The sequence below is a fragment of the Camelus dromedarius genome, chromosome 34 (assembly GCF_036321535.1).
Source record: "Camelus dromedarius isolate mCamDro1 chromosome 34, mCamDro1.pat, whole genome shotgun sequence".
Classification (NCBI taxonomy): Eukaryota; Metazoa; Chordata; class Mammalia; order Artiodactyla; family Camelidae; genus Camelus; species Camelus dromedarius.
In genome coordinates, this window is record NC_087469.1 from 1,100,150 (window position 1) to 1,120,939 (window position 20,790).

General features: G+C 37.5%; 1 protein-coding gene across 2 annotated transcripts in view; it reads left to right on the top strand.

Annotated features, from left to right (window-relative positions):
* The window catches only part of ELMOD1 (ELMO domain containing 1), a 73,620-nt gene that overhangs the window by 38,279 nt on the left and 14,551 nt on the right, over positions 1-20,790 (top strand). For both annotated transcript variants that reach the window (XM_031443781.2, XM_031443782.2), the window contains exons 3-8: positions 1,138-1,283; positions 1,421-1,449; positions 2,290-2,387; positions 7,736-7,865; positions 17,054-17,187; positions 20,226-20,294. In XM_031443781.2, coding sequence (XP_031299641.1) covers positions 1,138-1,283; positions 1,421-1,449; positions 2,290-2,387; positions 7,736-7,865; positions 17,054-17,187; positions 20,226-20,294 — 606 coding nt within the window. The remainder of the gene's footprint in view (positions 1-1,137; positions 1,284-1,420; positions 1,450-2,289; positions 2,388-7,735; positions 7,866-17,053; positions 17,188-20,225; positions 20,295-20,790) is intronic.

Here is a 20,790-nt window from a genome sequence, read left to right on the forward strand (position 1 = left end):
TTGAGCCTATTAGTTAACTACACTAACTCATGTGGGTCACCTTATGTTAGAGCTGGAGGGAATTACTGAGTATTTGAGGGAAAGAAATATCTTTTAGAAATGACACCAATAAGATGTAACACATAATCCTGCCTTTTAGGAACACACAGTATTAAGAGAAGCTGGGAAGGTGGGTTGAGTGTAAGTTCCTGCATGATAAGTTCTCTTCTGTAGCCTGAGTCGTTTTGAGACGCTGAACAATACCACGGAGTAGTAGACACTCAACGTATTAAAAACTAAAAGTTGGCATAAAACACAAATTCATGTGTGCCAGAGACATTGTGAGTAAGTGCACGAGTGGTGTGTGATTGTTAAGGAGCGAGTTAGGATGCGCAATAAAGAAAACTTTATCAGGAGCCAAGAACGAACTTGCTAAGAGGGCGAGTTTGGGGAAGGTTTAAATCGGAGAATGTTGGGGGCCTAAAGGCCAGCCTGCTTGTTGAGTGAACTAACGAGGAAGCTTCTGGCCCATCCAAGAAGTGTTGGGATTGGTCAACAGGAGACAAGTGGCCACAAAACCAAGTTCGCAAAGAGGACAGCAGTGCCTAAGGGAAAACAGGGGAAAGGGGGAAAGCATGGGAGCAGAGGAAGAGATAAAACGGAGGCGGAAAACGAGGCACTAAGGATAAGGAGCGGCCGGAAGCGAACTGGGGCGAGCCGAGGCCGTTCGTGGAGGCGGAGGGTGGGAGCAGCCGTAGCGCGTCCTTTCCCCGGCTCTGAGGCCGACGCGACTTCTAACGCACAAGGATTCTGTTTCCAAGGTACTGATTTGTCTTCAAAATATTTTTAGGCAAAAGTAGGGGCAAAAGGCCTCCGTGCTTCACCCCCAGGTTGTTGGAACACCGGACTTAGTAGAATAGGGCGTTCTGCAGCTCGCGGGCACGGTGTGCGTCCTTCCCGACCCTGGGCTCCTCCCCGCGATGGGCTTCGTAGCAGCTTCAAGTAAAACCATGTGGGATTAGAAAAATGAAATGTGCTTGTAAACCCAGAAGGCTAACGGTTGCTTTTCTTTCTGGGCTTCTTTCCTTGCTGGTGGTGGCTGCTTTCGGTTCTTTTCCAGAGTTCTGTTGGAAGGCTCCTGTCTTTTGTTTTTGGCAGAATGTTGATCCAGGTGTGCCTGTATTTTTACTGTAAATTTTTGTGGCGCTGCCTGAAATTTGTAATGAGAAAGCTGACTGGGAGATGTGAACTGCAGCGGATCTGTTACAGTACCAAGCCTGGAGCTTCCAGAACCATGAAAATCGGTAAGCACGAGACAAAGAAATAAGCACAATGTGGGCTCTCTGGGATTGCGGATGCGGTGTTATATTTCAGTGTAGTAATTACAAACCACTTGCAAAAGATAATTTTTGAATGGCTTGATTTATTATCTCTTTTACAGAGACATCACTGAGGGATTCAAAAAGTAAGGTAAGTAAAATTGTTTCTGTATTTTTCAGCAGCTTTTTTACATGGAGGTTTACCTTCATCTCAAAAGGTAAAAATTTTAAGAAACAAAAATATATCTTTGGCTATGAATATTAATGCAAACTGAGAAGAAAGAATTGGTTTCCTCTCACAAGCCACTGTCCTTTTTACATGAGAGCAGTTACTCATGAATTTCTAGGCAGATTTATGATGCAGGTATGATTTCATTGTGGAAATAATCCTTTTTTATACCTCTTTCCAAATCATAAACTAAATTCCTTGAAAATAAGAATAGTATTAACTCTGGTATTTTTCCTCAATATCCAAATCATTTAACTTTATACTCAAGGTTTTCCAAGAAAATCAAAGAAGCCACTATGCTAGCATTTATAGTACATAGGTAAGCATCCATTTAAGAGAAAAATAACCTGTTTTTTCAAGATTCTTGAGTATTTAATTTAATTTTGGCATCCTTAAGACTGTATTGCCTGTGTACTTCAGTCATAGACGTAATGCCCATTAACAAAGGAAACCATGTATGTTGAGTGAGAAAAAGAAAATACAATGTATTTCAGTATAAGTATCTTGAAATAGATGAAGATGGTTAAAAAGGAAACTGATTTATTTTTGTTTTATGTTAATAACCTTAATCAGGAAAATTGCACTACCCCCATTTTGAAGATACCAAATTTACTAGAATTCAAATACGAAATCAGTTTTTGCTTTTAGTTTGCTGTCTTCCTTTAGAAGCTTTAAACAAATACTTGAAGCCCCTATTTAAATAGACTCCACTTAAGACACCAGCGTTCACGGCCAGGGAACCGACTGAAACTTGTTTTCCAGCTGTTGCAGACTTCAGTGAGCGTTCACTCCGACGCTATCGAGAAAACCATAGAAGACATCATGGAACTGAAAAAAATTAACCCCGACGTAAATCCACAGTAAGTAAATATAAAATGAGTCACATGGCCACGTGTTTAGTATTTCTAAATACTCTCTCGCTAAATACGCTCTTAAATACTCTTTCTCTTCCGCACCCCAGTCATCTGCAATATTTGACTTTCAGATGGAAAGTAAAGAAAGAAGTGCCTTTTTCATCTTTGTAGATAGCAGTGTTGTAATTCTGTTGTGATTTATCCTCATGCTTCTGAGATGCAGTGAATGTAAGAAATGATGGAGGACCTGACAGCAGAAGATGAAATAAAGGGCGCCCATTTGTCAACAGTCGCTCCATAGGATGCCTGTGTTTTACATTAACAGTAAATGTTCAAATTGTAAATGTGCCTGAGCTGATTCTGTCTCATAAAGAATATTCCTTCAGTTCATGACAAGCTGATAATCTTGGAGACAGTTTCTACCTGCTTGTCAAGAAGACAGGCATGTGTGGGAGGGAGAGAGGGTTTTTATATGAAGACTTTAGAACTTTGTAATTTAGTCATCTTGGAAGTATTAAATTGCACTTGGCAATGGACATGACATTTAAAATTAGCTTTATATTTTCCACTGGGTACAGGAATTTTTCTGTAAAATTTTAGGCTAAGGATAAGGTAGAATAAATTCCACATGCAGAAATATTCAGAGACGGTTTAGGTAGGTAACAATGAAACTGTCTTTTAGATGTGCACATTCGAGAACGTCGGATGTTATAGCTGAGAAAAGCTTTTAATTGCCAAGGACAGGGAGCTACAGTCGAAGGGAATTTCAGAGTGCACTTTACGTAAGTCTATCTCTTGGAGGGATTCCAGGTACCAGCTAATTGAGGCTCATCACAGAACTCCATTTCCACATGGTCTCCGTATCATTCTTCTGCAGATGCTTCAGCTAATTAGCTGCCTTTTCCTTATTCAGCCACTAAATGTGATTTCATTATACAGTAAATGTCTTTTTGAAACCTTCTGACATATATTTTATTTCTCAGGGAAGGTGGTAAGAATGCGATTCATTTTAAATTAAGTTGAACCAAAGATTTAAGATTACAACTAAGCATGAGGGATATATTAGACCTATAATCATATTTACAGATTGAGTTAGATTAAATAGCAAATCTTTCCTGTCTCTTTTATGAAAGCTATGTATTTCAATCAGAAGTATTTCCTTGCCATCTGTTCTTTTGATTTCCTTTAGGGAGAAAAAAAAACCCTTATAGGTAGTGGATTGTGTTTTTACATCTCAGTGTAGATTTTAGTGCTTTTTTTTCCCCCCCAGATTAACACTTACAAAATGTGACTTTTTGAAAAATTAAATAATTTTCTGGAAAAAAAATCAAGAAATAGAGAGGACTGGGGGAAATGCTTTGTAATTTATCAAGCCATAATTACTACTCACACTTTGTTTTAATCACATTTTTCCAAGTGTAGCGTGGTGGTAGTAAGAATTACTGCAGTAAAATTGAATTGGCTCCCTTGTTCTCTTCTTTTTTATTTCTCCCACTCTTTTCTTTCCCTCAAAATTAACTCTTTTCTCAGTCCTGTGTTGGATTTCTGGGTGATGAGTGCCCCTGTGCCCTTTTCCTAAATTTAAATATCCGACTTAGTTTTTTGGTGCTATGGTAACAAGTAATTATAAGGGCCATTTCACTGAATGCTCAGTTTTGGTTGAGTTTAGAATCCTGGGTTATTGGACACTGCCCTCTATGTTTGGAGTAAGTATACCATCCTAAAACTTATAATTTTCTATTGCCCCTGAAATAAAAGCAAAAATAAGCAAATGGGACCTAATTAAACTTACAAGCTTTTGCACAACTAAGGAAACCATAAGCAAAACAAAAAGACAAACTACGGAATGGGAGAAAATATTTGCAAACGATGAGACTGACAAGAGCTTAATTTCCAGAATATATAGGCAGATCATACAACTTAATAACAACAACAACAACAAATAAACAACCCAATCCAAAAATGGGCAGAAGACCTAAACAAGCAATTCTCCAGTGAAGACATAAAAATGGCCAGTAGGTCCATGAAAAATACTCAGTGTTGCTAATTATCAGAGAAATGAAAATCAAAACCACAATGAAGTATCACCTCACACCAGTCAGAATGGCCATCATTAGAAAGTCCACAAACCATAAATGCTGGAGAGGGGGTGGAGAAAAGGGAACCCTCCTACACTGTTGGTGGGAATGTAGTTTGGTGCAGCCACTGTGGAAAACAGTATGGAGATTCCTCGAAAGACTAAAAATAGACTTATCATATGATCCAGCAATCTCACTCCTGGGCATATATCCAGAGGGAACCTTAATTCAAAAAGACACTTGCACTCCTATGTTCGTAGCAGCACTATGTACAATAGGCAAGACATGGAAATAACCTAAATGTCCATCGACAGTTGACTAGATAAAGAAGGGGTGGTATATTTACACAATGGAATACTACTCAGCCATAAAAAAGAATAATGCCATTTGCAACAAAACAACATGGATGGATCTGGAGAATGTCATTCTAAGTGAAATAAGCCAAAAAGATAAAGAGTACTGTACGATATTACTTATATGTGGAATCTGAAAAAAAAAAAAGACAAATGAACTTACTTACAAAACAGAAACAGACTCACAGACATAGAAAATAAACTTAAGGTTACTGGAGAGGAAGGGAGTATGAAAGGATATTTGGGAGGCTGAGATTTGCAGATACTAACAACTATATATAAAATAAATAAACAGCAATGTCCTACTGTATAGCACAGGGAACTATATTCAATATCTTATAGAAACCTATAGTGAAAAAAAATAGGAAAATGAATATATGTATGACTGAAGCATTATGCTGTATGTCAGAAATTGACACAGTTTTGTAAACTGAATATATTGCAACGAAAAAAAAAAGAAAAAAAAATTTCTTTTGCTCCCAACTTTAGACTTAACCTCTATGCATCTCATCCCCCCCACAAAAAAAGGAGGAAACTGTCATTGTGATCATGATGACCACCACTCCAACAAAAAATGTTTTAATTTAGTGAGTGAAATAGGAGTAGGAATATATTGGACAGTAACTCTTGGGTTGATTTATATGAAATTGCTATTGTTGAACCACAAAAGTGAATAACTGTAAAGAACTTAACAGGAATAAACAAAGGTGAAATACTACCTTTAGATTTAAAAATGCCATCGGATGAGTACAGAAGAATAATTTATGTGACAGTAGTTTGTAGGAAAAAAAGACCTTGGGGATGACTTAGTCACCTGTTTAATAAACTCGTCATGTTATGTGGCTGCTTAAAGAGACCCTATTTTATATTCTATGTTGTAGGAGAGAAAACCAGTGTTCAGATCACAGGGAGTAGTGATCCTCTGTATGTCACGCTTGCCAGACTGTTTTCTGTTCCAGTGATGTTTTAAGGGGACTGTTAATCAAACTGTACATTTAGAAAAGACTAAGCAAGTTAGTAAAACATCTGAAAATCATGTCCCATGAGAAGGAATCGAAGGAAGAGAGGTTTTTTGTTTTTTTGGTTTTTTTAACTCTGGAGATGGGACTAGAAGGAAGAATTCTTGTCTTAAAGTAAATAGACATGGCAGGGAAAAGGGGAAATAAATTTGCTCTGAGAACAGCATTTGAACCACTTGGTAATAAACAAAATCAGTTTTCCTTATTATTATCTTTTAGCATAAGAAAAAGCATTCAAGGAGAAGGCATGGCTCAGTGGTAGAGTGTGTGCTTAGCATGCATGAGGTTCTGGGTTCAATCCCCAGTTCCTGCATTAAAAAATACATAAAACAAAAATAAATAAACCTAATTACCTCCCCTGCAAACAAACAAACAAACAAAGAGAAGTAAAGAAAAAGCATTCAGACAACTAGAGCAGTCTGAATGGAAAGGGAAACTTTGTAAAGTGTTGAGTTCTCCTTGCCTTGGCTGTCAGGGGCGCTCCCAAGCCGAGGCGTGTTTGTTGTTGTTTTTACTTGTTTTGAAGTTTTTCTGACCCCTAAACCCCTAAGGGTTATTTCACTATTTCTCTTTTACTGTCTCTCTGTCTCTGTCTCTGTCCCTGTCTCTCCCGCACACACACATACACACACTTATGAGGTGTTTGTGATATAACTCCTAAGGGAGGTCAATGATCCCTAAGAACCCATGATCACCTGTGTTTTCCACATCTACTTTCAAGCCACCTGCATAAAGAGCTCCCTTGGTTTGTTTAAATTTTTAATTGAGGTACAGTCAGTTTACAATGTTGTGTCAATTTCTGGTGCAGAGCACAATGCTTCAGTCATACATGAATATACACATATTCATTTTCATATTCTTTTTCACCATAAGCTACTACAAGATATTGAATATATTTCCCTGTGCTATACAGTATAAACTTGTTTATTTATTTTATATGTATTGGTCAGTATCTGCAAATCTCGAACTCCCAGTTTATCCCTTCCCACGCCCTTTCCCCCGGCTACCACAAGTCTGTATTCTATGTCTGTGAGTCAGTTTCTGTTTTATATATCAGTTCACTTGTCTTTTTTTTTAAGATTCCACATATGAGTGATATCCTATGGCATTTTTCTTTCTCTTTCTGGCTTACTTCACTTAGAATGACATTCTCCAGGGTCATCCATGTTGCTGCAAATGGCATTATGTTATCATTTTTATGACAAGTAGTATTCCATTGTGTAAACATACCACAACATCTTTATCCAGTCATCTGTTGATGGACATTTAGGTTGTTTCCATGTCTTGGCTATTGTAAATAGTGCTGCTGTGAACATTGGGGTACAAGTGTCTTTTTGAATTAAGGTTCCCTCTGGATATATGCCCAGGAGTGAGATTGCTGGATCATATGGTAAGTCTATTTTTAGTCTTTTGAGAAATCTCCATACTGTTTTCTATAGTGGCTGCACCAAACTACATTCCCACCAACAGTGTAGGAGGGTTCCCTTTTCTCCACACTGTCTTAAGCATTTATCATTTGTGGACTAATGATGGCCATTCTGACTGGCATGAGGTGATACCTCATTGTAGTTTTGATCTGCATTTCTCTGATAATTAGTGATATTGAACATTTTTTCACGTACCTATTGGTCATTCACAGGTTTTCATTGTGTTTTTAATCCATATTGTTTCCATTTGGATTAAGGAAGGGCTGGAATGAGAAGTGAATTTTAGCCAAGTTCCACAACTGTCCATGTGGAGTTTTAGTAAGAAATTGTGCTCCTATTAGGTAGATCTATTTGAGCAATTTCCTGAATATTATATAAATATGAAAGGCCCCATTGTATTTGAATCAAGTGAACAAATGCCAAAGAATATGTTTTGTTCTTCCTCATGTGTGTTTCTTCTATTTTTTAACACCTTAGGTTGGGAATCTCTCTTCAGGCTTGCCTTCTGCAAATCGTTGGGTACAGAAATCTTATTGCAGACGTGGAAAAACTGCGCAGAGAACCATATGATTCTGATAATCCCCAACATGAAGAAATGCTTCTGAAGGTTAGTCCTTGAGCACATTTCAGTTCTTTGCCGAGGTCAGCTAGTGTTTGCCAAGGTACTGCTCTGGACATGGGGGGCGGGGACATAAAGATGAGTAAGATACAGGCACTGAACTCACTGGTAAAGCCTGCTTTTCTTACTGATTCCGACATTGGATGTACATTTTTCATTAGAAAATTCACGTGAGACGTTAACTATGAAGCCAGATTTCTTTTGTAATCTGAGAAAGCATCAGAGGTGATTTCCATGGGCTCTCATATTTGGCTCAAGTTTAGATTGTTTAATTGTGTTGAAAGCCAATAGGAGAAATAGCATTTGTCAAAGACTGACCTGGGATTTCCATTTACGACTTTTAATAGACATCAAAGAAGATGAAGTTGGTTTCTGCTTCAGCAATAGCCCCCATGGGAAATTACCCAAGATCTTAATGCTGATTATTTATTCATGTAACTTGGAGAGTTTTAGAAGAGGAGGTGAAGGTTTATGTGTGGTGTATTAAAGCTGTGAGAAGAATAATAGGCAGTTATAAATATTCCATTGTGGCTATCAAAGCAAATCCTTAAAATTCTTATATGATCTGAGAGTGTATTAGGACACGTGAATAAAACTATCTTAAAATACTGAATTTTAAGTTAAAAAATTCAGACAAAAAAAGATAAACCTTTAGGACTATTCATATGAAATGTTTTATAAATTTGTTTCTGAAAATGTATGCTTTTTAGGATGGAGTTCTCCATTGTCCTTTCCTAGAATTCAAAAAGGCAGTAACAAAATTGGGGAAAAAAAGATGTTTATCTACCTTAACCTTGTGTTGAAAAATGTCAATAGAAGCTGTGAGTTTTTAAACGTATTCTGTTGTGTTTTTTGTGAAGGAGCAGGTATTTTTGTGTGTGTAGGTACTTAAGCAGATGACTCATTTGTCTCTACTAAATAGTGCTAGATTCAGTATGAATCATTAAAATTAGAGAAGTCTCATTTTTTATTGAAGTACAGTCAGTTACAATGTGTCAATTTCTGGTATACAGTATAATGTCCCAGTCATGCATATGCATACATACATTCATGTTCATTAGAGGTTATTGAAAGATACTGAATATAGTTCCCTGTGCTATATATATTTATCTATTTTTATAATTGCTAAGAATTATGTCAGAGAATGTTTTGCCTATATTTTCTTTTAGGAGGTTTATAGTGTCCTGTCTGGTATTTAAGTCTTTAAGCCATTTTAAGTATATTTCTGTGTATGGTGTGAGGGAGTGTTCTAACTTCACTGATTTACACGCTACTTTCCAGTTTTCCCAACATCACTTGTTGAAAAGACTATCTTTTCTCCTTTGTATATTCTTGCCTCCTTTGTCAAAGATTAATTGACCATAGTTCTGTGGGTTTATTTCTGGGCTCTCTGTTCTGTTTCATTGATCCATATGTCTGTTTTTATGCCAGTACCATGCTGTTTTGATTACTGTAGTTCTGTAGTATTGTCTGAAGTTTGGGAGGGTTATTCTTCCAGCTTCTTTCTTGTTCTTCAGCGTTGCTTTGGCAATTCTGGATCTTTGTGATTCCATATAAATTTTAGGATTATTTGTTCTAGTTCTGTGAACTATGTCAGGCTAATTTGGTAGGGATCACATTAAATCTATAGATTGCCTTGGGTAGTGTGGCCTGCCTCTCTAAGAATTTGTTTATTTCTTCTAGGTTGTCCATTTTATTTGCATATACCTGCTCATAGTAGCCTCCTTTGGTTCTTTGTATTTCTGTGGTGTCAGTTGTAACTTCTCCCTTTTCATTTCTGATTTTATTAATTGGGGCCCTCTCTCCCTTTTTTGATGAGTCTAACTAAAGGTTTATCAATTTCATGTATTTTTTTAAAGACCCAGGTTTTAGTTTCATTGATCTTTTCTAATTTTTTTACTCTCTATTTTGTTTATTTCTGCTCTTATCTTTATGATTTCTTTCCTTCTACTAACTTTGGGTTTTGTTTGTTCTTCTTTCTCTAGTTGCTTTAGGTGTAAGGTTAGGTTTTTTGTTTGAGTTTTTTTTACTTCTTAAGGTAAGACTGTATTGCTGTAAGCTTCCCTCTTAGAACTACTTCTGCTGCATCCCGTAGGTTTTGGGTCATTGTGTTTTCATTTTCATTTGCCTCTAGGCATTGTGTTTATTTCCTCTTTGATGTCCTCAGTGATCCATTAGTTGTTTAGTAGCATATTGTTTAGCTTCCACATGTTTGTGTTTTTTTCAGTTTTTTTCTTGTGGTTTGTTTCTAATCTCATAGTGTTGTGGTTGGAAAAGTTGCTTGATATGATTTCAGTTTTCTTAAATTTACTGAGGCTTGCTTTGTGGACCAGCCTGTGGTCAATTCTGGAGAATGTTTCGTGTGCACTTGAGAAGAACGTGTATTCTGCCTTCAGATGGAATGCTCTATAAATATCCATTAAATCCATCTGGTCTGATGTGCTGTTTCAGGCCTGTGTTTCATTATTGGTTTTCTGTCTGCATGATCTGTCCACTGATGTAAGTGGAGTGATACGTCTCCCACAGTTCCTGTGTTATTGTTGATTTCTCCTTTTATGTCTGTTAACATTTGCCTTATATATTGAAGTGCTTCTATGTTGGGTGCATATGTGTTTACAGTTGCTATATCTTCTTCTTGGACTGATCCCTTGATCAATATGTAGTGTCATTATTTATTTCTTACGACAGTCTTTACTGTAAAGTCTACTTTTTCTAATATAGGTATTGCTACTCCAGCTTTCTTTTGATTTCCATTTGCATGGAATACCCTTGTCCATCCCCTCACCTACAGCCTGTATGTGTCTCTAGATCTGAAATGAGTCTCTTGTAGGCAGCAAATATATGGTTCTTGTTTGTATCCATTCAGCCAGTCTGTATGTTTTGGTTGGAGCATTTAGTCCATTTACATTTAAGGCACTTATTGCTGTGTATGTTCTTATTGACATTTTGCTAATTGTCTTGGATTCGTTTTTGCAGATCTCTTCCTTTTCTTCTTTTGTTCTCTTCTCTTGTGATTTGGTGACTCTCCTTAATGTTACGCTTGGATTCCGTTTTGTGTGTGTGTGTGTATATCTATCAGATTTTTGGTTTGCAGTTACCATGAGGTTTTGGTATAGCACATATATATGTGTGCTTGCTTTAAGTTGCTGACCTATTCATTTCAAATGCAATTTAAATACCCTGCATTTATACTCTCCTCCCCTCATGATTACTGTTTTTGATATCATATTTTACATTTGTTTTGTGTATCCCTTAACTGCCTGTTGTGGATACAGATGATTTTACTACTTTTCTGTCTCTTCACCTTCCTCCCAGCTTGTGCATAGATGGTTTCCTACCTTTACTGTAGGTTTGCCTTTACCAGTGAGTTTTTCTGTTCTGTAGTTTTCCTGTTTCTAAAGTTTTGGCTTTTTCTTCTCCACCTAGAAAAGTTCCTTTAGCATTTGTTGTAAAGCTGGTTTGGTAGTGCTGAATTCTTTTAGCTTTTGCTTGTCTGTAAAGCTTTTGATTTCTCCATCAAATCTGAATGAGAGCCTTGCTGGGCAGAGTATTTTTGGTTACAGGTTTTCCCCTTTCATCACTTTAAATATATCACGCCACTCCCTTCTGGCCTGTGGACTTTCTGCTGAAAAATCAGCTGATAGTCTTATGGGAGTTCCTTGTATGTTATTTGTTACCTTTCCCTTGTTACTGTTAATAGCCTCTCTTTATCTTTAATTTTTGTTATTTTAATTATATTATGACTAGGTGTGTACCTCTTAGGGTCAATCCTATATGGGACTCTTTGTGCTTCCTGGACTTTGGTGACTTCCCTATCCCAAGTTAGGCTATTTCAGCTATGACCTCTTCAAATATTTTCTCAGGCCCTTTCTCTCTTCTCCTTCTCAGACCCCTATAATGTAAATATTAGGGTGCTTGATTTGTCCCAGAGGTCCCTTAAACTGTCCTCATTTCTTTTCATTCTTTTTATTTTTTTCTGTTCTGTGGTAGTGATTTCCAATACTCTGTCTTTTAGCTCATTGATCTGTTCTTCTGCGTCATTTAGTCTGGTTCCTTCCAGCGTATTTTTCATTTCAGTCATTGTATTCTTCAACTCTGGTTGTTCTTTATATTTTCTAACTCTTTGCTAAAGACTTCTAAATTCTCACTCTGTGCGTCCATTCTCCTCCCAAGTTCTCTGATCGTCTTTACAATTATTACTCTGAACTCTTTCTCAGGTAGATTGCCTATCTCCACATCACTTAATGCTTCTTATGGGATTTTAATCTTTTCCTTTGTCTGGAACATATTCCTCTGCTGCCTCATTTGTCTAAATTTCTATTTGTATTTTTTGTATGTGGTAGGTTAGTTGCATTTTTCAGTGTTGGAGAAGTGGTCCTCTGTAGGAGACATTCTATGCATCCCAGCAGTGCACAGCTCTCTCATCACCCAAGGGCTAAGGGCCTGCTGGTCCCCAGGTAGAATGTGGCCTGCATTTGTGGACTGGTTCCACAGGCTGCAGGACCATAGTTTTCTTGCCTTTAGTGCCTGCCTCCTGGTAGGTGAGGGTGGTCTAGAGGCTTGTGCTGACTTCCTGGTAGGAGGAGCTTGTGCCTGTCCACTAGTGTGTGGAGCTGGATCCTACCCCACTAGTGGGTTGGGCTTTGTCTAGGGGCATGTCTAGAGGCGGCTGTGGGCTCAGGAAGTCTTTTGGCAGCCTGTCTGCTGATGGGTGGCGTTGTGTCCCCGCCCAGTGAGTTGTTTGGCCTGAGGAATACCAGTGTTGGAGCCTACAGGCTGCTGGGTGGAACCAGGTCTTGGTGCTAATGACCCAAGCAAGATGTCAGCCTTGAGGGTAGTTCATGCAGGTGAATTCTCCCTGTTATGTCTGTCACCAGCTTTTATGCCTCCAAGGTGAGCCGCAGCCACCATCACCTCTCCAGAAGACCCTCCAAGACCAGCAGGTAGGTCTGGACCAGGCTTCTGTGAAGTTACTGCTTTTGTTCTTGGCCCTGGTGCACATGAGATTTTGTATATCCCCTTTAAGAGTGAGGTCTCTGTTTCCCCTAGTCCCGTGGAGCTCCTGCAGGTAAAACCCACTAGCTATCAAAGCCAAATGCTCTAAGGACTCCTCCTCCCGATGATGGACGCCCAGGCTGTGGAGCCTGACATGGGGCTCAGAACCCTCACTCCCCTGGGAGAACTTCTGCAATATAATTATTCTCCAGTTTGTGGGTCACCGACCTGGCGGGTATGGGATTTGATTATATTGTGAGTGCACTCTCTCCTATCATCCTGTTCTGGTTCCTTCTTTATGTCTTTAGACTAGAAGATCTTTTTGGTAGGTTCCCATCTTTGTTACTGATGGTTGTTCAGCAGTTAGCTGTGATTTTGTTGTGTTTGTGAGAGGAGGTGAGCTCGGTGTCCTTCTACTCTGCCATCCTTAATTCAATAATCTCTGATGTGACTTTAAAAGGGATTGTTTTTTAAATTTCCTTTTCTGATATTTTATTGTTCATGTAAAGAAATGCAGCAGATTTCTGTTTGTCAGTCTTGTATCCTGCTACCTTGTTGAATTCATTTATCAGCTATAGTAGTTTTTGTGTGGAGTCTTTAAGGTTTTCTGTATATAGTATCATGTCATCTTCATATAGTGATACTTTTACCTCTTCTCTTCCAATTTGGATCCCTTTTATTTCTTTTTCTTGTCTGATTGCTATGGCTAGGACTTCCAGTACTAGAAAGGGCTCTTAACTATTGCGCTATGCAGTCTCTCAAGGGAGAAACGTTGTCTTATCCACATTTGTAGTTTCAGAGGCTGGCCCGTGGTTTATGTTTAACTTCTTGAACTTAGGCTTCTTCATCTTTCAAATGGGTATTCATACTCTTGTTATCTATTTCATAACATTGTTTAGAGCTGGGGTAAGCAAACTAAGGCCTGTGGGTCAAATCTGGCCTGCCACCCATTTTTTTGTAGGTAAGTTTTAGGAACATATGCACACTCATCCATTCGTGTGTTGTCTGTGGCTGTTTTTGTACTACAATGGCCAAATTAAACAGTTGTGGCTGTGACTATGTGGCAACCAAGCTTAAAATGTTTACTCTCTGACCATTTATAGACGGAGTTTGCTGACCCCTGGTTTAGAGACTTGAGTAATATATTGCTGTATTGTTTTATTGCTTTGATTTATAAATACAGGAGACCATTATCAGTGTTTCTACTTAGAGCCTTAAACTGTGAAAAAGAAATCTGGATTTTATGATCACTTAAATGCAGGCCGGGATAAAACTGATTAACATCACTTTCTATTCGTGTAGCACTGTCCATATGTTATTCAGATGGAGTTTCTGTTAAATGCTTTTTAACCAAATTAATAGTAAAGGCAAAATTTTAGGTGAATTCATGTACTTAATAGAAAAATATATATAACCCTGAGTTAAAAGATCTTCTCCTGATGGGCAGAGCTGCTTCTCCTTGAATGAATAGATGGACAAATGCCCCTGTTCTTTCTGTTTGCAGCAGACCTGAGACAGGGCAGAAGTGTTCAAATAAGGTTGCAGTAAAGACTGAGTGCAAGGATGAGAGATCAAACAGAGAGCACAGGCCATGAGTGATGATGGGCTGACACAGCGTGCAGGTTCCACATCTGTAGCTTGTCATCTCCCACGGGAACCACCCTTCCTAGCTCTGGTCTCCTGCACTTGGCAGGTGGCTTTGTAATAACTCTGCTCCCAGTAGCGCAGCCTTAGGTGGGGAGACTCCTCAGAGCCCCCTACCAAGGCGCACTATCTTAGCTCAGATGTTCAGTCAGCTTCCTAGGTGCAAGAAACAGCTTCACCTTTTAGGGCCACCCTGCCTCCTCCCATTACTTTTTCAGGGAAGACCCTGTCTGTCAGAAGGGAATCCAGTAACTCAGGCATTCTTACAGGAAATGTATACTTGGTAGCACTTCACAAGAGTGTTTTAGCACAATTGACTTTCATTTTCCAAGCAAATGACCCTCATTAAAGCAGACACAACTAAGAACTTAACTAAGAACACTTTTTAGCCATTAACCTAGTCTTTTGTGATACATGAAATTACTAAAATGGAACTTCTTTTTTTAAAATTTTTAATTAATTAATTAATTTATTTATTTATTTATTTATTTTTATTGAAGTATAGTCGGTTTACAATGTGTCAGTTTCTGGTGTACAGCACAATGCTTCAGTCATACATGAACATACGTATATTCATTTTCATATTCTTTTTCACCGTAAGCTACTACAAGATATCGAATATAGTTCCCTGTGTGGAATTTCTTTTTTTTTTTTCCTCCTTTTTCAGTTTTATTAGGTAGAATTATTACAGTTCGGCTGCACATGCACATTGTATTGCATGTAAATACATATATACGGTGTACTGTGAAATTTCTCTTTGAAGCATTTTATTATTCAAATCTTTTACTCCCCTAAACTAAATATTCCCCGGATAAAGGTTGATAACCGAGCTGTAGAAATGAAATGGTTCTTGTTGCCATTTTGCTCCACTCACTTGATGAAACCAAATATTTTTAGACCTGAGATTACTTCAAATTATTGTTCAAATGAATGTGATGAGCTTTACTATTTGTTTCCATTGTGGCAGTAACCAAATAAGTTCCTAAAGGATTTTTTAAAAGAGACCGTTTCTTTAAGTTTTTAGTACTCTTCTGGTGAATTCAAACATTCTCGGTTTTGATGAATACAGAGAACTGGCAAATTCTTATATGAATAATATAAAAAGATACTTACATGCATGTTTGGTATTTTGCTTTCAAGCATTTTAGATTTACTTTCCTTCCCCTGAAATTTTTCTCCTGCCCTTTAGATTGAATTTAACTATTATGCTGCTAACATAAAATATCATATCATTTGAATAATAAGTAATTTTGGATTAATGCCTAAAATAACTTTGATGAATTACAACTCTTTTTTGTCTTTTTATCACAACTCTTTTTTTGATAGTATTTCCTATCATTGGACATTGCTTTTTTTTTTTTAACATTTTTTATTGATTTATAATCATTTTACAATGTTGTGTCTGGACATTGCTTTATAATGTGTCAGATGTGACAATTTGCTATAAAGCAAAATGTTTGTGTATTACTGTTCTGTTTAAGGTTTTAAATCCATGTAACATAGAATTAGCAATTTTAGATTGCTGAATTATGTCTGAAATAGTGATAGGAAATTTTACATTTGTATTTGTCCCTGTCTATAATGAAGATATAACGTAAAATATTATAGTCTAAAAATTAAATTTGTTTACCTGCCCATCTTTATTTACTAGAAAGAACTAATAGTTTGAACATCACATATTTATACATTTGTGGGTCTCAGTCTTTTTCACTCTCTCAAGTAATTACATGTGCCGAAAATGTCTTTCTATAGAATATTTGAAAAGTAGAACCAGTTTCTTACGCGGTGAAGAGCATCATGCTTAAAATTTATATTTGTCCATTAAAATACAGTTGATCATAATGTAAATTATTTTAGGTAACTCTTAAAGGGGATTGTATCTTTTGAGGTTTATTCATGAACAGTTCTGATCTTTATTCAGCTGTACGTTGCTTGTTCTCGCCCCTGTAATAGGTGAGAAATGAAACTCACGTCAGTCCACTTTTCTTTCTATTAACAATTCTGCTAAAAGTTCTCTATAAAGTTAGATAATCATTTTCTGAGGTTTGAATAATGCATGGCCTCAAAACTGTCCCTGTTCTCCCTTCCCATATATATACACACACACTTACACATATATATTTCTGATTAGAAACTAAAACAGAAAGGTTAAAAGCACTGTAGTATATATGCAAGTATACATTGCATTGCCCTCAGAGCAATGACATGATCACACGTCGTTCAGCCTCTGGAAAGTTCCACTGTATTCTTATAAGAAGATGGGAGTGAAAAGACAAATAACCTCTTAGTTTTATTATGAAATAGTTTTCATTTCCCAGGCTCTCTGAAAAGGTTTTAGGGCCTCTCCGAGGAGTCTTCCAATCATACTTTGAAAAATGCTGTCATAGATAATTGAAAGATGATCAGATCTTCAATTGTAATGTATTGGCATATATTCAGCTTTGCAAAGGTCCTCCTAGTCACGTACTTTACTAAATTTGAGGCATGAAGAGTATTATATGCGTATATCAGCAGGCTGATTTTTTTCTTGTCTTCAGTTGTGGAAATTCCTGAAGCCCAATACTCCACTGGAGTCCCGGATTTCTAAGCAATGGTGTGAAATCGGTTTCCAAGGTGATGATCCTAAAACAGATTTTCGAGGAATGGGACTTTTGGGACTGTACAATTTGCAGTAAGTAAAATGAAGGATGGTTGAATTTTAAAGCGATGTTACGGTCTCCTCGTATTGAAATGGCAAAGTTGAGTCATTAGTCCCAAAAGCAACTTCCCAGAAGACTCTAAGAAAACACTCAAGTCCTCTGACTTGAACTCAGGTTCATAAAATTTAAAAAGCTACTCCCATCTTCCTTTTATTTGGCAAACTTGATGGATTCTTTTAAGCAAATCTCAAATTTGTTTTTAATTTTTTATTATGAAAAACTTCAATTCTATACAAAAACAGAAGGAAGATAATAAAGAACCCCCTTTGTCCTGATCTCTCAGATTCAGTAATTATTGAGGCTTTGAAGTACTTGCTACATTCTTGGTTTTTTTTTGGTAGAAGTGTGTTAGTGAAAATGCTATACTTTTTGTCATTTCATGCTCATATTTCAACATGCAGCTCTGAAAGACATGAATATTACTTTACATTAGCCCCAGTGCCATTATTACACTGAACAAAATGAACAATGATCTCTTGGTATCATCTGTATCCTGTTCGTATTCAAATTTCCCAGTTCTCTCAAAAGGTCTTTTTACAAGTGGTTTGTTTTAATCCAGTTTCATATAAGACCTACACATTGTATTTAGTGATTCTATCTCTCTGGTCTCTTTTAATTAGAGCAGGCTGTCCTCCTCTGTCCTCTCCTTTTGCCTCCTCTACCACATCATTAACTTGTGCAAGATTCTGGGTCAACTGTCCCATAAAATGTCCCACAATCTGGAATTTGTCTGTTTGCATTTGTACCCGTCCCCAGTGTGTCCTGAAAGTCAGAGATACTCAGAAAGGCTTGAGTAGATTCATGTTGACATCACAGTGGGAGGCCCGCAGCATCCACGCTCTCAGTCCTGTGCTGAGGTGGATCAGAGGAATCATGGTCTGATGGCCCCATTGTGAAGCCGCCCGTCAGCCCTTTAACCATTTCCTCCCGTGGTCATCACTGAACCAATTAATTGTAACAAAGACCGCTTTCCTAGTTCTGTTATTCTTCCCATGGTTGGTGGCTGGAATTCCATAAAGACTGTTTCCTTTATTATCTGTGGTTATTTGGTTTCTCTAAAATACAGGCAAGACAGCTGCTCAAGTAGATAAGGTGCCAATTTTCAGAGTGAGGAGTTGGCACCCTAGTTCCCTTGTTAGTGATCCAACTTTTTTTTTTTTTAGGCTTTAACTTTATATTTTTTATTATCATTTTATTTCTCCTGGCTTTTGCATATTTATTATGATCCAACTAATTGTGCTCATAATTTTTTCATGCTTAAATTAGGTCGTTTGTCGCCACTATTTTTCAAACCAAAGGGAATCCTTTTAAGGTGGGTTTTGTCTCCTTTGACACTACCCTGTTAGTGAGGATGGTGATATATATTTTTTTTTAAAAATTTAGCCTTAGTCATTCTAATGGCACCCATTTCCACCCTAGAGCTTCACTTTTATTTTAAATTTAGGAAGTTTAATAATCACTCATTCTTTTTTTTAAGATGGTAAACTTTTTATACAACTTTTAAAGGTTACATTCCATTTACAGTTATTATAAAAGGTTGGCTGTATTCCCCGTGTTGCACAATACATCCTTATAGACTATCTTACACCCAGCAGTTTGTACTCCCCACTCCCGCACACCTATATTGCCCTTTCCACCCTCCCCAACTGGTAACCACTAGTTTGGTCTTTATATCAGAATAATCACCCACTTTTAAATAAAATGTTTTAATTGCTACATTATCGTGCAATGTGAATGAATAAAAAAAGTAAACTGTGATGACAAAGGTGGTGTTACAACTGAGTGGGTAAAGGATGAGCTTTTGAATAAATGGAACTAGGACAACTGGCCTTCCATTTGAAAAGTGAAATGAAACCTCTACCTCAACTCAGTTTACAAACTGAATGTCAAAAACCAATCTTTACAACTTTTAGGAGAACATCTTTTAGATACATGAATAAGGAGGAATTTCTTAAAGAAAAAAACAAAAAGAAGCATAAAATGTAAAAGAAAAATAAATAAATCTCATGCATTGAAATTGAAATATGCTGTAAGATAAGCCACAATAAATGGAATGAAACGAAAGCCAATGTTGACATTTAAAATGATAAAGGATCCATATCCAGTATATTAGTCTCTTTTGGCTTATTTGTCTTATTTATTTGAGGACATTTTTAGATATCCTGGACCAAGAAATATGAACAGACAAGATACAAAAGAGGAAATCTAGATGGCCAACAAACGTATAAAGAGACTCAATTTTGTTAATAATCATGGACACACACACTAAATTTGCTGACTAGCTTTGAAATTTTCTGAGAGAAAATTTAAGAGCGTATTTTATCCTTAGATAGATGCAGGAAATATACACACATCAAATTAAATAGTGTATGATATAGTCTTATTTTATAATTGTCTTTATGGAGCACTTTTTATGATGTATTTTGAGGGTGTGTAAGGGTTTTATACTTGTTAGGAAACTTCATTGCCCACGTCTTTCCGGAACAGACTTTTATTTTTAACGTCTCTAAGCTCCATAAGATATTTTCATCCAGGATTCTACCACCCATGAATATTCTCCAAGAAAATATATTTGAAATGCAGCCTCTATCACCTCCCCTAGTGTCATCCTTTCTCTGCCCTTTGGCTGTCACAGCCTCTCACCATGTCCCCTTAGCCAGGCCTTTTCTGCCTTCTGATAGACCTCCTCCTGCCTTCCTAATGAGAATCTATAACCCTTCTTAATAAGAACACCTTTGGCTTTCTGGGGAATGGCAAAATTCATAGTTAAATTTTTCAAATCTACTGGAATTATTCCTTAATCTATGTAGGGTATACAGGTACCTTCTGATACTGTCATTATAGTGGGAAAATTCTATCATGAAAAGCTGTTCATTCTCTGGAGGAGCTGAGCCGAGTGCTATATACTTATCCAGATGTCCTTCTCTGAGTCCAGGATGGCCTCAAATTGGATTGAAATGATGTAATTCAGCAGGTGTGGAATTGCGATCTTCTTTCCCTCCCACTGCAGGTATTTTGCGGAACGGGATCCTGCAGCAGCGCAGCAGGTCCTCTCTGATTCTCTTCATCCGAAATGCAGGTAATTGTTGAAAGTAAAAGGTGGATTAGGCTCTGTGGATTAGGTCGAGTTAGCTCCATCTCCTGCATCGCTCTGTTGGTGAGATTCTCAGGAGAGTCAGCCCACCAGAAGCGAGGCTTAAAGCTCTTTCGAACAAGCCCCTTTTGGCAAATGCTGGATAGGAAGGTTAGAATGTCAGGTTCTTGTTAACAGAATTCACGATGTAAAATGGCACCATTCAAGTGAGATACGTATTTGAAGGGACTGATAAAATCCATGGTGTCTAGGAAGATGAGGAGGTGAGCACAGAAGGAGGATAAAGTAAAGTCTGGAAGAAAGAGCTCAGAGACAGGGGACCATGATGGGGGGATAGAGGAAAGGATGGAAGCCATACAGTCAGGCACCCACCGAGAAAGTCTGAAATTGCTGAGGCTCTTTTTTTTTTTTTCTTAATTAAATTGCAGATTCTCAATTGTTCGCATTTTCATTTACCTTTCTAAATTTTTGTCTTTAACTG